Raw genomic sequence first — 17,663 nt, forward strand, 5'->3', positions numbered from 1 at the left:
CAAACCAAAACATAACATAACAAATATAAAATCATAAATATTTATAGATCCAAATTAATTTATTCAAGCTTATCTATATTTGGTTTAAGATTAATCGACAACAATTTGTTACGGAAGTAATTGACTGCACAGGAGATTGTATCGAATCGAAGATGTTTAATTCTTCGTTTTGATTTCATGTTCGTGATGTTGATGACGATACGGGGCGCAGACATTCCTCCAAAATCTTGTTAAATCAATGGTGTGGTCTTTGAAAATAAAGTGAGTCACATTTTCTTTAGACCGTGATTTAGTGTTAATGGTAATGTTAAGGCATCTTTTAATTCGATTAGGTTTGTTCTGAGAGAGTGGCTTGGCTAGGTAGTAAAGCCATTAACCTCAAATAACCTTGTGTTGATATGACTTTTATGAATGGGTTTTAAAATTAATATCATTGAAGTTTTGTGAATCTTCGTCGTATTCGTGCTTAACGCGAAAATAGATCGATTAGATTGTAAATGTGGAGTAAAAAGTGAATTAAGAAAACAAATAGAGAACTCAAGGGCTTTCAGCGAATAAACAAAGAGTAGGTGTAGGGAATTTAATATGTAGGTATGCGCCATCATAATTAAGTTTATTTTAACTGAATTTCAACATATTCTGCAATAAGTCTGAGAAAAAAAGTAAAAAAACAATTTTTAAAATAACACAAGTGGTGATCTTCAAATCATCCGTGGATGAGGGTAATCACATTGAATCAGCTGTGAGATAAAGCTTTGGGATAGACGAAACACTTAACAATAGTTAAAAGATTATTTCCATAATTAATCAATGCAAGATGTCTTGAATAGAATAACTCACATTATAAATACTAAATAATTTGGTTGGCAAAGCATCATTCATTCGAGATCTTTTGTAAATAGGAAGTCTAAGAATTATGGTGAGTTGGTAAAATTAAGATAGAGCGCTTAAGGATAACAACTTGTTGTTCCTTTTTTTCCCTATAGAGATTCTTCGTTATAGGTTTTGCTTTGCTGGCTCTAGCTTCAGCTGGAGTTGTGCCAACTGATTATCTTCCACCACTGCAAGAGATAGCTGCACCAACTGTGGAATACTTGCCACCAGGTGAAGCTGCTTTTGGGCAGGAGCCAACAATTTTGGCTGATGATGGATACCGTTACAAGACTGTTAAGAAATTCCGTCTCAGACATCGTCGGGATGTGATCGAAATCACCAACGAATATTTGCCCCCAGTTGAGGAATCCGTTGAAGTTGCTGCTCCAGTTGTCGAAGTTGCCCCAGCACCAGAATCCGCTGTTCTCGCTGATGATGGATACCGTTACAGAACCGTGAAGAGGTACCGTTTGAGGCGTCGTCGTGATGTCAACGAAATCGTCAATGAATACTTGCCCCCAGTTGAAGAATCCGTTGAAGTTGCCGCTCCAATTGCTGAAGTTGCCCCAGCACCAGAATCCGCTGTTCTTACTGATAATGGATACCGTTACAGAACCGTAAAGAGGTACCGTTTGAGACGTCGTCGTGATGTCAACGAAATCGCCAACGAATACTTGCCCCCAGTTGAGGAATCCGTTGAAGTTGCTGCTCCAGTTGTTGAAGTTGCCCCAGCACCAGAATCCGCTGTTCTCGCTGATGATGGATACCGTTACAGAACCGTGAAGAGGTACCGTTTGAGGCGTCGTCGTGATGTCAATGAAATTGCCAACGACTACTTGCCACCAGTTGAGGACCAAGAAGCTGTTGAAGCCCCAGAATCAGCTGTCTTAGCTGATGATGGTTATAGGTACAAAACAGTTAGAAGGCTTAGATACCGTTACCGTCATTAGGACTTTCTGAAAGTATTTTAGATTAATTTATATATGAAATAAAACAAAACGTCAATAAATCAAATTTGGCTTTTCTTTTCGAAATTCTTTTGAACTTCACCTTCATTATTTACTTGGCACAAAGTGATTCAAGAACTTTGAATTAATCCACGCTTAAATGTTATGGATCCTTAACAGTTTATTATTTTTTGTCACTGTAGAAATCATCTTAGTTTCACAATTCATTTTTGAGCCAAACAAAGCAACCAATTGTTGTTAAAATTCGAGTTTGTGTTTCTTACTTGCAACGTTTAGGGACTACATTTATGACAAGTCTGTCTGTCTGTCCTGGCCTCTTTTCCAAAGAATTAGATCGATTGACTTCAAATTTTTAAATTAAGGTTTTAAGCCAAAGCTAAATAGAATTGATTTGAAAAAGAAACGCTTTAACGGTTTTCAAATAAAAAATTTGGAAATTAAGGTTTTTCGGAGAAACCAAAGGGCATGTAAGTTGTATTAAAATGTATTAAACATTTTTAATTAGACCCATTCAATACATAAGCAAGTAAATTTTATTTTTATCTTACAGAGAATATTAACCATTTCCATAAGTTATAAAATATTGAACGCAAATATTGATTTCTCATAACAATCAGTATATATTGTACGCCGGTCTGCCAAAATTTACACTGGTTTAAGTTTAAAACGAAAACATTAGACAAGCTGCCAATACAAATTTAAGCTTAAGATCACACTTTTAATATAAAAAAAGGCGTGTATATAAATACTCGTCATCTAAAATATTTGTATTAATGTTTTATATTTTTTTTTCTTAATTTCTGAATAAGCTGTATCAAAGTATAATTTCAAGACTTATTTTGCATTTTTCATTGGAACAAAAATAGTTTGACAAATCAATTAAGTTTCATTTAAAAAAACTTGTTTATAATAAAAACAAAAATAAAATAGTAAATTCAATAATACTAAAAATTAGATATTTCGGAATTTGCAAGTAGTAAAAAAATATCAGTATTTGTATTTGTGTTTAGAGAGTGCCAAAAATTTGAAGACCAATTATAAATTTTGAGTTTCTTCAAAACTAGTTTTACGGCAAAACTAGATTCAAATTGATTCCGAATTTAAAGTTCCTCAAGCATTTGATCAACATATGTTGATGTCAACCAATTCAAAATATGGTTTAGATAATATTAATTTTATTGGAATTAAAATCTTTTTTAAACTGGTTTTGGCTTTAAATGGTTTAAATTTTCTCTACCCATGCTTTGACCACATAAGAAAATTGTTGTTAACTGTCATAAGATTCAATTTCTTATCAAGTAAAACCTCGCAAAACTTTTCTTGTACTAGACTTGCTTTTGCGTAACTTTTAATCCTAGTTATTTTATAAAATGTCTTTAACCATTACAGCATAATTTTCAAACTCACGTTGTTGACAAAATGAGAAGAATAATATGTAGTTGTCTTCAGGATAGATTGTTGACGATCTTTTTACTGACCATCACTCAAAAATAGAGCCTATTATAGTTTGCAAACATTGGTAGATTTGTGTACTCAAAATGGAAATTGCTTTCTCAAACTAGCTATTTAGATCCTTTATCCAAACTTTGAGGACCTTCCATCCTTATAATGACTCTCACACTTGAATGGTAGGGAGTTGTTGCGCTTTCTGATAATTTATTTTTATTTAGTTTACAAATATTAATATTTCTCACTAGAAGTCTGTTGTAAAATTATTAAATCAAAATAAGTTTTGAAAATTATTTTTGGTAAATTCTTTTTTATTTCATATTAAAATCAATTTAAACTAATATCACAAAGCCTATGTCCCTAATGACGTCTCAAACGGAAACGTTTGACAGTCTTGTAACGGTATCCATCGTTAGCCAAAATGTCGGATTCTGGGAAAGCGTATTGAGCTTCCTCAACTGGGGGCAAGTATTCGTTGGATGGGAGCTCGTTGACATCACGACGGTGCCTCAAACGGAAACGCTTGACGGTCTTGTAACGGTATCCATCATCAGCCAAGACAGTTTGGATTTCTGGTTGGGGTTGGGCAACAGCGAATTGAGCTTCCTCGACTGGGGGCAAGTATTCGTTGGATGGGAGTTCGTTGACATCACGACGGTGCCTCAAACGGAAACGCTTGACGGTCTTGTAACGGTAACCATCATCAGCCAAGACGGTTTGGATTTCTGGTTGGGGTTGGGCAATAGCGAATTGAGCTTCCTCAACTGGGGGCAAGTATTCGTTGGATGGGAGTTCGTTGACATCACGACGGTGCCTCAAACGGAAACGCTTAACGGTCTTGTAACGGTATCCATCATCAGCCAAGACGGTTTGGATTTCTGGTTGGGGTTGGGCAACAGCGAATTGAGCTTCCTCAACTGGGGGCAAGTATTCGTTGGATGGAAGTTCGTTGACATCACGACGGTGCCTCAAACGGAAACGCTTGACGGTCTTGTAACGGTATCCATCATCAGCCAAGACGGTTTGGATTTCTGGTTGGGGTTGGGCTACGGCAAATTGAGCTTCTTCAACTGGGGGCAAGTATTCGTTGGATGGGAGCTCGTTGACATCACGACGATGCCTCAAACGGAAACGCTTGACGGTCTTGTAACGGTAACCATCATCAGCAAGGATGGTGGGCTCCTCAGGGGCAATAGCTACAGAAGCCGCTACTGGGGGCAAGTATTCGTTTGAGGGAATAGCAGCCTCTTGAACTGGGGGCAGGTATTCAGTTGATATAGCACCAGCTGCAGCTGTTGCAATTACAGCAAAAAGGACCACAAACAATTTCTAAAAAAAATATAGAAAAATAATTTTTTTTTAAATCCTGATAAAATGTTAAGAATTTTCGACTTACCATATTCTCGTTTTGTCTTAGATGATTCGCGAGTTGCGAAAGAAGCCGAGTGAATGATAATTCTTCTCAATGTCTTTGTCTATTTATATGCAATTCCCATATTATTTGCATAGATTCGTATATAATTATAAACCATATGTTTGTACATCAGTTGAATGATCTTAAAGCTAAACACCATGAGTCAATTGATTCATTTTGTGATTTAATAGATGAGTCTTTTCAATATATTTGTCTATCTACAATCTTTTAAATTTGCATATTCTTATAAATAAAATTGGAACCATCAAATTTTGCATCAAATGTTTTAAAGTTTTTTAGTTTTTTTCAACGCATACATAATTAATAAATTATAATAATTAATCGTAGATAGTACTGTTAGATTAGCAAAGAACAACCTACTATTATATCTAAACCATATTGGACCTAGAGAACGTCTTCATATTTGGATTTTCGCACACGTCGTCTTCTTTATTTCCTTTATTTTAAAAGGCATAGCTTTTAATGTTAGTTTAGCATATTAAGCCTAAGTTTCTGGACTTACAAATCTTGTAATGTGAGAAGTTTAATGTTTGAACATTTATTTTATATTTATCATAGAAATTATTGGCTAGTTAGAATAAAAAGTTTTAGACTGAAAATTACATGCAAAGTCGTCTTTAAGATTGTTCATACATGCTGATATTATTATATTTTTTACAAGACTTGAAAGTTCTTTTTTTAATATACACCGACATTTGCGTAACTTTCAATAGGAAGCTTTTGTTATGTAGCGGCGTTTCAAGGTCATTGAGTCCGGAATACCGTTTTTCATCCAAAATATCTCAACAACTAGAAGAGCAATTGACTTAAGATAAATTGTCTTTTGTTTTAGTTATAAATATCAAAAGAAAATTTAGGAAAGACTTTAAAAAAACTCAGTTTTCACCAATACATATTTAAAAAACATTAAATTTTGTTGATCCCGTAAGTATCTCCTGAACTAATAATAGCATTGACTTTAATTAAATTTTATTTTAAACAATATGGGATCATGCAAAATGGATATGAATGTATGAAAGTGAAGTAAAGCAGATATGACTATGTCGCACAACCTTGGTCATGTATCCAAGGAGTCTTTTAACAAATATTTCCTGTGTTTTAAGACTCAAAAATCTACCTGAAAAATAAATTTTTCATCAAACATTTAAACGCTATTTAGTTAAACAAAAGAACCCTTGATTTTATATTTTTTATTTTTTTTCGAAAATCATTAGAGCAGTCTTTAAAATTAACTGTGTGTATATACAATTTTTAAATTTTGTCCTAAAAATGTTGTTGGTATTTTTTTTTATCAAAAAAAATTATGATATTTTTATCATGAAATAAAAAATAACAAAAATATAAAGACTTACATAGAAACAAAATATTAATATCGGTTCATTGGTCCTTGAGAGAACCTAAAAACAAAATAACTGTTCTATAGGGACTGCTCTTCAGGGGAAATACAAAAATATGTTTTTTTATTGTTGAAAGAATCCAAGTTAAAAATAAAAACTGTTCGAATAGGAACTACTGTTATTTTCAGTCTCAAAATAAAAACGTCTAAAGTGAATCTAACGGTATAGGCTGTAGGGGCGTGGACAAGCGGACAGAATCGGGGGACCCACTTTTTCCGACAGCTCTACCATCCTCATGTCATGTTTGAGGAAAGTCTCGAGTTCGAAATATATTTACAAATTTAATACTTTCCATATATTTGTATGTTTCCCAAGTATAAATTTACAAAAAATTAACTTAATAAGTTCTCCAATAAGCTTCTTAAGTTCAAGTTTAGGATTGCATTCATTAACTGGACTTAAAAATTGGGACTCAAGATTTTGTAATGACAAATTATTTGACCTTACACACATTTTTAACCATTAGTAGGGTTTGACTACTACAACAACAACTAGATTGTGGTCCTTCAAAACGGGAATGTGTCAACTTATTATCAGTTTCCTTTATTTGTGCTACCTAGTCTTTGGTTCGTTCATATGAATTGTAGTTTTTTCTATCGTCACTGCTTCCAATCTTGACCAAGTTGTCCAATCTCTCGAGAATTGAAGTGAGAATAGATTCAGTCACGTTTAATTTGTTTGTGCACGCACTAAAGTTTCCTCGCAACTTATTTTTTTACTTTAGTTAGTTTTTTTTTACTATTTTAAGAGAAACTATGTACCTCTCTACAATTTTTAAGTTTCGTTGACTTCATATTGATTAAAATATTTACAAAACATTGACGCAAAACAGTCTTCTAACATCAATTCTAATTTACTAGCAAGCAGACTAAAAATGATAGTCATAATCGCTAAAGGAGAAAATATGTCAAAAAAATTCAGTTTTATTTTAATTGGAAAAATATAACATTTCTCTGGCATACATTCTCATTTTCTGGCTTTTTTCATCAATATTTTTGTAGCACTTTCTTTCGCATTTACGGAAATTGCAACAAGAACAGAACATTTATCTTTAGAAATGAGCTACGCTTCAACACAATGTCTAAAATTTCTGCAAGAGTTCTTGAATATTTAGAAATCTGTCGACTGTTAGACCATGCCTTGTGTTCTAAAAGAATCTTATAACTAAAATAAGCACTTCAAATCTTGAAATATGTAAATATAACTTTTAGAGTTATACACATTGGGGAATATTCAGTCATATTTTAAACCCTAGTCTATTTGAACTGGATTCTAAATTTAACATCTAGGTTAGACACAGCTGCTATTCATTTAGAATTTGACAGCTCCGTTCTACAACAATTCTAGTACATTTTCAATTAAACCCTTGCAAAATGGCTTGTAAAGGGAATTAAAATACAATTATTCTGTTGGCTGTTAGTTGAGAAATCTTATTCAAGTAACACTGGTGTTTTTAAGACTTGGAAACACAAAGAAATTGGCAAAACTTTCATTGAATTTCGATCTTCAATATTTAGAAGACCGGTCATAAATTAAACAATTTTTTCTCGAATCGAACCTTTCTACTAATCGTCCTAATCTATTTCATAGGGGTCAAATCGGGTTCGTTTGTCTTTGGGTGGTAACATTCCAACATCTAGCAAAATATCAAAGTATTGATATGTATATGCTTAAGTTTTCTGACATTTTATTTTTAATTTTAAATGTTCAAATAAAATATCTCACAACGTAACTTTCTCAATTAAATCGTTTATTTTAGACGTTCTATAGATTTAAAATAACCTTAAACACAGGTTCCGTCATGTTTATTTTTAGACTCCAGGCTATCGTTTTAAAATGGGTTTAAATTGTCTATGAATAACATAAACTGAAGTTTAGTTTAGCAAAGACAAAATCAGAACTCATCAAAGAACTATGAATATGGCCCATTACGTTTTTTTATTTTTCTCAGCCTTTACAGAACGTTTTCAAAAGGTGACCAAAAGCTTGTCCCTGTGTTTAGTGTCCGCCATCCTTGATTAAAAATTTGGATTCGCCCTTGGGTTACTAAACATGCCAAGTTGCTGGCTATCACAATTTCTACTTAAACTATCATCCTATCAATAGATAGTAATTAAAAGATTGGAACATCCCTTTTAAAATTTGTTCAATATCTCCAGCCATGATAGATTTTCTTCGACAATTTAAGTCCTAGTTTTTAACTTGATATGATTAATACGGTACGAAAAATTTTGTTCAAAGGGATTCTGTTGAAATGCATGTTTCAAAATTAAATTATTTCAATCCGAATTGTCAAAGACAATTGTGAATTTATGGAAACATAATACAAAATTTCTGAGGTCAGGTAATAGTAACGAAAAAAAGAATAATTTTCAAATATTTCATTTTTATTTTATTTCATTCAATCATTTTCAACTCAAATTTCTATGCGGAGGTATCTAAAATTAATCTATCACAAAGCCATTGAACTTAATGACGCCTGAGACGGAAACGCTTGACGGTCTTGTAACGGTATCCATCGTTAGCCAAAATGTCGGATTCTGGGAAAGCGTATTGAGCTTCCTCAACTGGGGGCAAGTATTCGTTGGATGGGAGTTCGTTGACGTCACGACGGTGCCTCAAACGGAAACGCTTGACGGTCTTGTAACGGTATCCATCATCAGCCAAGACGGTTTGGATTTCTGGTTGGGGTTGGGCTACGGCGAATTGAGCTTCCTCAACTGGGGGCAAGTATTCGTTGGATGGGAGTTCGTTGACATCACGACGGTGCCTCAAACGGAAACGCTTGACGGTCTTGTAACGGTATCCATCATCAGCCAAGACAGTTTGGATTTCTGGTTGGGGTTGGGCAACAGCGAATTGAGCTTCCTCAACTGGGGGCAAGTATTCGTTGGATGGGAGTTCGTTGACATCACGACGGTGCCTCAAACGGAAACGCTTGACGGTCTTGTAACGGTATCCATCATCAGCCAAGACGGTTTGGATTTCTGGTTGGGGTTGGGCAAGAGCGTATTGAGCTTCCTCAACTGGGGGCAAGTATTCGTTGGTTGGGAGTTCGTTGACATCACGACGGTGCCTCAAACGGAAACGCTTGACGGTCTTGTAACGGTATCCATCATCAGCCAAGACGGTTTGGATCTCAGGTTGAGCTTGGGGAAGAGCGTATTGAGCTTCCTCAACTGGGGGCAAGTATTCGTTGGATGGGAGCTCGTTGACATCACGACGATGCCTCAAACGGAAACGCTTGACGGTCTTGTAACGGTATCCATCATCAGCAAGAATTGTGGGTTCCTCAGGAGCAATAGCCAAAGGAGCAGCTACTGGGGGCAAGTATTCGTTTGAAGGAATAGCAGCATCCTGAACTGGAGGCAGGTATTCAGTTGAAATAGCACCAGCTGCAGCGGTGGCAATAACAGCGAAGAGTACCACAAAGAATTTCTAAAAAGAAGTTGTTACATAATGGATTAGTAAAGATTATTTTTTTTTCGCAAAAAATCCTTGGAAAACAAAATGTTAATTTACTAACCATTCTTTTCTTAGATGATTCGCAGTCTTCGAATTGAATTGAGTGAATGATGGCTATTCTAAGGATTTCTTTCTATTTATATGATATTCTTGTTTAGAAATTCAACTTAATCTTATTTTGAGATCAGTTGAATGCTCTAATCATTTATGCTAATACCTATTTCACACCAAGCTAATTCATACCTACATTTTGTGATCGGTCTTCTATATGTCTTCTAAATATGGTTTGGCTTTAATTTTGCATACATTAAAAGAGAACTAGATACCTAACTTCTTAAATTGGCATCAATAAATTATTTTTGTATCCAATCTTTTTTAAACTTTTATATTTCTTAAAGATGAAAATGTTAATGAGTAACTTATTTCTAATTGATTAAATAAATAGTGGGTTGGTGAAAAAAACTAACGGTCTAAATGTTTTTTGAGTTAAGAGCTAAAAATATGCGTATACATCCACAATTAAATTAATAGAATTAGAGCTTAGTAAAAATGTGTAGAAATAATTGTTCGTTTAGAGAATTGTGAATATTTCTTAATTTAATTTAAAAGCTTACAATTAATTTTCTAAGCCTTCTTTTCTTGATTTTCGCTACTTACATCGTGAAAAATTTGCTCCATTGGAAAAATAAAAAAAATCATATATTTTAACATTCCCACATTTTCTTACACTACAATTATTAAGGAATATAGAATTCAGCACCGTCTTTTTAGACTTTCAATCATCTGATTCCACATTGCACCGTTAATATTTTCTAAAAGTTCGTAAGTTTGATAGTTCATACACTTAACGAAATTTGTATTAAGTTCCATAATAGTTATCTTTGATCAAATGAATTAGTGCTAGTATTTTGTTTTTGTTCGGAGAAATGTCTGTGTTCGTACGTTCAGAATACCATTTTTCTTCAGCCATTTCTCAAAAACCATTAGAGGCATCGACTTCAAATAAGTTTTACTATACAAATAAGATAACTATTAAAAGATGCAGAAGGGACCTTCAAAAAATCCAATTATCAATTGAAATAAAATGCACGACTTGGGAAAGGTCTTCCTCATTCATCCAAAGAGTCTGTTTAAAAATGTTTCCTGCATTTTAAGGTTTAAAAATGTACCTCCAAAAAAGTTTGTTTTCAAAAATTTAAATGCCATCTCATTTCTCAATAAAACTTTATTTGTCAAATTTCTATTTTAAAACCGTTAGTTTAAAAAAAAGTTAAGTATGAAGTTAGCTAGAACTTATTAATATACGTTTTAAATTTCAATTTTGTAAAAATATTAGGACCTGTTTTACAGATATCTAAGAAAACGTATAACGCTAATCGGATTAAAAACTAATTTCTAAGTTTGAACTTAATCTACACAATGGTTTGAGCTGTAGTGGTGAAGACCGACAAACGGACGAAATGGGGGATACACTTCTTTTGACTTCTCACCATCGTAATGTCATTTTTGATTAAAATCTCGAGTTCGAAATTCTTTACTACTACAATACTAAACCTGCCATAAAGTTCTTCTATTTCACAAGTAAAAAAAGTGAACAATTTGGTTTACCTCAAATATCTTCTCAAGCTATTACGATAGGGACAAATCAAAGTTTATATTATAAAATTATACGTGATACCAGGGTCAAAGTTCGAAAATGAATCAAACATCGGATTTTTATAAATCCAAAAAAAAGAGGCTGGAATGCAACCCAAACTCATACATTCCCATCCCGTCTGTCAATTTGTCTTGCATAAAAGTTTGTTGGTTTTCGTGTTGGGTTAAAAAAGGTGTTAGTTGAATTATTCTTAAAAATTTTAAAATGACCAACAATATTTTTCATATAAAGAAATAGTTTAGTTCGAAAATCTAGTTTTCTTAAACAGATTTTAGCCGAAAACAAATTTGTACCAATTTTAATTTTTCTTAAAATTTTAAATAATCAGATGAATGAAATTAATTTGAGAGATATCAAGAACCGAACATCAATTTTTACCAAATTTTGCGTACTATTTTTTGCAGATTTTTTTTTTATGAATAAACGTACTGTTGGATTTTTATAAAAAAAAAATACTATATAATATTTACTATAAAATAAAAAAGATTGAAGACAATATTTTTAATTTTGGAAAAGATATTTGAGTCGAGAGTAATTTTTAAAAAAGTTTTTTCTTTTGTTAGGTTTTTTTTTTTTGTAAAAAAAACTGCCAATTAGATTTTTCTCCAAATTTTACTGAATGTTGAAAACAATATTTTAAAAGATTAAAGTAGTTAAAGCTAATATCTCGTATTTTTGAAAAGATAGTTGAGTCGAAAATCATTTTTTACAAACTTTTATTAATTTTTTTGTTTAGGTTTTTATTTTTTTTTTAACTTCCCATAATAAGTTATTGTAATGGGTCTGATTTGTCAAATTGAAAATTTTGACATTTCTCGACGTTTCAAGGTCCCTAGAGTCGAAATAAAAGATTTTTAGAAAGATGTGTGTGCGTGCGTGTGTACGTACGTTCGTACGTCCGTTTTTTTCGTCTTCCATAGCTCAACAACTAGAAGAGATATCAACTTCAAATAAATTTTGTTATACAGATAATAAGACAGAAAGATGCAGAAAGGGCTCTCAAGAAAATTTCGCAGGTGTTTTTTTTACCGTAGCAATTTGAAAAAAAGGTGAAAATTTTGGTTAAACCTAAATATCTTACGAACCAAAAACGCTAGAGACTTGAATTAAATTTTATATAATATATTGTAACGTGATACAAAACAGGTATATTTTTTGAAAAATATCCATTTATCGGTTTTTTTATAAATCAAAAAATCTGATAAAAAAATTTGTCACCTCCAAAATTGTACGACTAAAATATGATTTCATCTCCAGAAAAATTTTGTGCAACGAAGAATAATGTTTTTGACATCTAATATAATTTTGAGAAAAAATGAATTGACAGTTTTTTTTATTGGTAAAAATTTATTTTCGACTCGAATATCTTTTCAAAACTTTGAAATATTGGCTTCAAACTTATTTTTTCTTATAAGAAATATTGTTTTTAACATAAGAACAAATTTTGAGGAAAATCGAATTGACAGTTTTTGTACAAAAAACTAAAAACCTAAAAAAAATTTAACAAAAGTTGGTAAAAAATTATTTTCGACTCAAATAGCTTTTCAAAAATTAAAAATATTGGCTTCAAACTTATTTTATATCACAGAAAATATTGTTTTCGATATTCAGTAATTTTCATATAAAAATATAACAGTCCGTTTTTCCCTACAATATAAAATCTACAAAAAGTAGTACGGGATGGGAAGTTATCAGTGTGGTCGCATCCCAGTCTTTTTTTTTTAATTCGATTTTTCTCAAATTTTTATAAATGTTGAAACAATATTTTTTATAAGTTTGAATTAGCTGAAAGCCATAATCTCAAATTTTTGAAAAGATATTTAAGTGGAAATCAATTTTTACCAACTTTTGTTAAATTTTCTTTTAAGTTTTTATGTTTTGTAAAAAAAACTATCAATTCAATTTGCTCAAAATTGTATCAGATGTCTAATACGTTATTATACGTTTCATACGAGTAGAATTGTTTGGGAGATAAAATCATTTTTAATTAATAAAATTTTCGAGTTGACACATTTTTTTTTTCAGTATTTTTTTATTTATAAAATAAACCTTTAATCGGATTTTTCAAAAAATATATTTGTTGTGTATGTTAATATGATATAAAAAATTTATTTCAAGTCTTTAACGTTATGGTTCGTAAGATATTTACGGTTAACCAAAACCTTTTTAAACTTCTATGGTAAAAAAACCGCCCACACAATTTTCTTGAGAGCCCTTTCTGCATCTTTCTGTCTTATTATCTGTATAACAAAATTTATTTGAAGCAGATATCTCTACTGGTTCTTGAGCTATGGACGACGAAAAAAACGTCGCGAACTTACGGATGTACGAACGCAAGCACAGACATCTTTCTAAAAATCTTTTATTTCGACTCTAGGGACCTTGAAACGTCGAAAAAATCGGACCCATTACAATAACTTCCTACGACAAGTTAAAAATTAAATACATTTTTTGAACTCGAATATTTTGAAAAAAAAATAATATTACCTTTTAAATGCATCAAACAATAAAAGGTACAGCTCTTTAAAAAAAAAAAAAAAAAAAAAAAAACAAGTTTTATTATTGTTTGGTAAAAACTGTTTTTTGACTTAAATACTAGGAAAACAGATTTTGAAATCAAACTTGTTTTTTTTCATGCAAATTATAAGTTTTAAATTTAAGTTAAGTTTTTAAAAACATCCAATTGATCAATTTTTACAAATTAAGAGAATTCTCATAAATAAAGACTGAAAGTACAAACAACTTTGACTGCGTTGTAAATTATAGTGTATAGTTCTAGCTAAATCTATAGATTGCTTCATCTATTTTTATTGTTGTTGAATGCATTACTTTTTAATCATAGTTGCTTATAAATACAACTCTTTCTGAATAAAAGACATATCTAAAATTAAAATCACTTTGTGTTAATCTTATTGTGAATTAGAACTTAACTTATTTAACATTACTGGAAAAAAAGATTTATTAAAACCTTTTAAGATAAGACCGAAGTCTGCATTCCGGCACACCCATTTTAATTAAAACTTAATTTTTAAATCAATTTGAAAGTGAAAACTTGAGTTTCAAAACGTACGAAATGTGAAATTGGTGATCTTTATTGAATTTCCCCCATATTTTTCAAAGTCTTTTTCAAATTTTCAATGTGAAGGTCTGGGCTTAAAAAAATTTCAAAGCGTTTATAATAAATATTACTTCTTTTTAAATTTTCAATTTTTGGTTGCTTGAAATGAAAATAAACTAAATTAAAATACATCTTAAAAGTATGAATAAAACTTTTGGTTTCTGAGAACTTTTCTAATTTAATCTATGCAATAAATAGTCAGATTTGTTTTTTAAATTATTATGTGTTTTTATTTCTGTCTCATTTTATCATTTACTCGTATTCAACTCAAGCTTATATTATTATCACAAAGTTATGGAACTTAATGACGTCTCAAACGGAAACGCTTGACGGTCTTGTAACGGTATCCATCGTTAGCCAAAATGTCGGATTCTGGGAAAGCGTATTGAGCTTCCTCAACTGGGGGCAAGTATTCGTTGGATGGGAGTTCATTGACATCACGACGGTGCCTCAAACGGAAACGCTTGACGGTCTTGTAACGGTATCCATCATCAGCCAAGACAGTTTGGATTTCTGGTTGGGGTTGGGCAACAGCGAATTGAGCTTCCTCAACTGGGGGCAAGTATTCGTTGGATGGGAGTTCGTTGACGTCACGACGGTGCCTCAAACGGAAACGCTTGACGGTCTTGTAACGGTAACCATCATCAGCCAAAACGGTTTGGATTTCTGGTTGGGGTTGGGCAAGAGCGTATTGAGCTTCCTCAACTGGGGGCAAGTATTCGTTGGATGGGAGTTCGTTGACATCACGACGGTGCCTCAAACGGAAACGCTTGACGGTCTTGTAACGGTATCCATCATCAGCCAAGACAGTTTGGATTTCTGGTTGGGGTTGGGCAACAGCGAATTGAGCTTCCTCGACTGGGGGCAAGTATTCGTTGGATGGGAGTTCGTTGACGTCACGACGGTGCCTCAAACGGAAACGCTTGACGGTCTTGTAACGGTATCCATCATCAGCCAAGACGGTTTGGATCTCAGGTTGAGCTTGGGGAAGAGCGTATTGAGCTTCCTCAACTGGGGGCAAGTATTCGTTGGATGGGAGTTCGTTAACATCACGACGGTGCCTCAAACGGAAACGCTTGACGGTCTTGTAACGGTATCCATCATCAGCCAAGACGGTTTGGATCTCAGGTTGAGCTTGGGGAAGAGCGTATTGAGCTTCCTCAACTGGGGGCAAGTATTCGTTGGATGGGAGTTCGTTGACGTCACGACGGTGCCTCAAACGGAAACGCTTGACGGTCTTGTAACGGTAACCATCATCAGCAAGGATGGTGGGTTCCTCAGGGGTAATAGCCAAAGGAGCAGCTACTGGGGGCAAGTATTCGTTTGAAGGAATAGCAGCATCCTGAACTGGAGGCAGGTATTCAGTTGAGATGGCACCAGCTGCAGCGGTGGCAATAACAGCGAAGAGTACAACAAAGAATTTCTATAAAAAATCAAAAAGATAACAAAAAGTTAGAATGATTCAATTATATTTTTAATTAAGAGAAAATTATAAAGTTAAAGTTTAATCAAATAAAGTTTAAGACTTTTAAACTAACCATTCTTCTGTTCTATGATTCGCAGCCCAAGAAGAAAGTTGAGTGAATGATGATACTCCTAGATTCTCAAGCCTTTTTATATGCCAGATCTGTCGTAGATTGTTATTTCAAGAACAGCAGTTTTTTCACTCTACATGGTCAAAACTAGTTTTTCGATCTAAAAGCCTTTCACACTTTTTGCCAATTGATTCCTTTATTCTTAAATCTAGTTATCGCCAGCTGCTTAGGAATATATTATCTTCCTAATTTGCATACCTACATATCATATCTGTCTAAAGAAGAAACCCTAAATTTTCATCAATTAATTGGTGTCTTGAATTTGATTATAATATTAGTTAGCCTTTTGATAGTGGGAGAGGTTATGAAGAGCATTGGATTTATTTGAAGACACAAAACTATAAATTTCAGAACTCAGAAATAATTCATCCTTTCATAATTCTTAAAACCTTGATATAGTTTATTTTGTTTAATATATTAAAAAAGCGTTTCTGAATTGATTTTTTTCTGATTGGTTTATTAATGAACATATAAAACTATTTTCAATATTTTCCAATATTAAACCTTTACCGTCCCACTGTTTTTATGGTTGAATGGACTGTTTTACTATTAATATTTCGCCATCTTACTATGAAGGTTCTTCTATCTTTCTAAGTTTATCACTATGTAGACTTGGACATACAATTGTTAGACAATAAGTTGCTACAGTTTATTTTTTATATTACTAAATTATAATGAGCTATTTATTCTGTTAGATTAAAATTAATTTTCTTTATGTGTCTTGATTTCTGTAAGCGATCCCACCACTTTTTGAGTTCATTAACCATATAATTAGTTTCTATCATCGACTTTTTCGGGTCTCTAAATGGATAGGTTTATAAAAAGGAATAATAATTAGTTTTGAATGATATGCGAATTTGGGCTAAAGATGTTCAAAAATGGCTATAATCTACCTTAACTTAAATTTGTATTTGAATATGTTTAAATTCATTATGCCAGATATACCTTTAGAAAAGTTATAAAAAAAGAAGTGGGTAGATACATAAAATTTAGATGAAACTTAAAAAAACTTTGCCGTGTTTTAGCACAAAAAAAGAAAACCATTTAGCATAAAAGGTTTCGTGGGACCTAATCTGTATCAATTATATTTATAGACAACAAAAAAACATAAACTTAACACATTAGAATAAAAAAAACTTTGTTCTTTGTTTGTTTAAGGTTTCGTTTAGGGAAAAATTTGCATGCGCGTGGAACCAGTTGTATGAAAATATCGAATGTGTGTGGCCCTTATTTGGTCTTTTTTTTAACTCGCCATTGTTTTCAATTTTTTGCTCTGTTGACCTTCAATAAAGTTAAAATTCGGCGCGTGTAACCACAAGAAAATAATTATTATTCAAAATAAAATTTATTCTCTTTTACAATGGTGCTATTTTTAAAAATTCAAATCGAAAATTATTTTAACAGAGATAAAATCGATATCGCTTAAGAATATAGGAATAGACACGCGACGAGAATAATTTTATTAAGTTTCAAAATTAGTTTAACAATAATTTTTTAACAGTTTTAAAAATAAAATATGGACTGGACTAATTAAATACCCATTAGTGGTCTGTCCATATGAATTATTAATGATGATGAGAAAAAACATTAAGGTGACGAAAAATGCGAAAAAATTGCCATTCTGTCTGTTCATTAGCCTTAACTTAATCCAACAACAATTTTCTTCAATGTTTGAGCTTTAAGTTCAAAGTTGTTAAGTTAAGCTG

At 32.4% G+C, this 17,663-nt stretch overlaps 5 protein-coding genes across 5 annotated transcripts in view; 2 read left to right on the plus strand and 3 right to left on the minus strand.

Annotated features, from left to right (window-relative positions):
* Positions 1–17,663, plus strand: part of LOC129948577 (dynein axonemal heavy chain 3) — a 131,165-nt gene that overhangs the window by 40,440 nt on the left and 73,062 nt on the right. The window lies entirely within an intron of this gene.
* LOC129948576 (uncharacterized) lies at positions 801–1,887 on the plus strand. The gene is made up of 2 exons (XM_056059682.1): positions 801–919; positions 987–1,887. Exons 1-2 carry the CDS (start codon positions 917–919, stop codon positions 1,821–1,823), a joined length of 840 nt encoding a protein of 279 aa, XP_055915657.1. The 5' UTR covers positions 801–916; the 3' UTR covers positions 1,824–1,887.
* LOC129948574 (uncharacterized) lies at positions 3,581–4,796 on the minus strand. Its single transcript, XM_056059680.1, has 2 exons — positions 4,687–4,796; positions 3,581–4,619 (listed from the first exon to the last, which is right to left on the minus strand). The coding sequence occupies exons 1-2, from the start codon at positions 4,687–4,689 to the stop codon at positions 3,651–3,653; spliced, it is 972 nt and encodes a 323-aa protein (XP_055915655.1). The 5' UTR covers positions 4,690–4,796; the 3' UTR covers positions 3,581–3,650.
* On the minus strand, positions 8,489–9,785 carry LOC129948575 (uncharacterized). The gene is made up of 2 exons (XM_056059681.1): positions 9,649–9,785; positions 8,489–9,560 (listed from the first exon to the last, which is right to left on the minus strand). The coding sequence occupies exons 1-2, from the start codon at positions 9,649–9,651 to the stop codon at positions 8,592–8,594; spliced, it is 972 nt and encodes a 323-aa protein (XP_055915656.1). The 5' UTR covers positions 9,652–9,785; the 3' UTR covers positions 8,489–8,591.
* Positions 14,566–16,048, minus strand: LOC129948573 (uncharacterized). The gene is made up of 2 exons (XM_056059679.1): positions 15,901–16,048; positions 14,566–15,785 (listed from the first exon to the last, which is right to left on the minus strand). Exons 1-2 carry the CDS (start codon positions 15,901–15,903, stop codon positions 14,664–14,666), a joined length of 1,125 nt encoding a protein of 374 aa, XP_055915654.1. The 5' UTR covers positions 15,904–16,048; the 3' UTR covers positions 14,566–14,663.

Source organism: Eupeodes corollae, chromosome 2 (genome assembly GCF_945859685.1).
Source record: "Eupeodes corollae chromosome 2, idEupCoro1.1, whole genome shotgun sequence".
Lineage (NCBI taxonomy): Eukaryota > Metazoa > Arthropoda > Insecta > Diptera > Syrphidae > Eupeodes > Eupeodes corollae.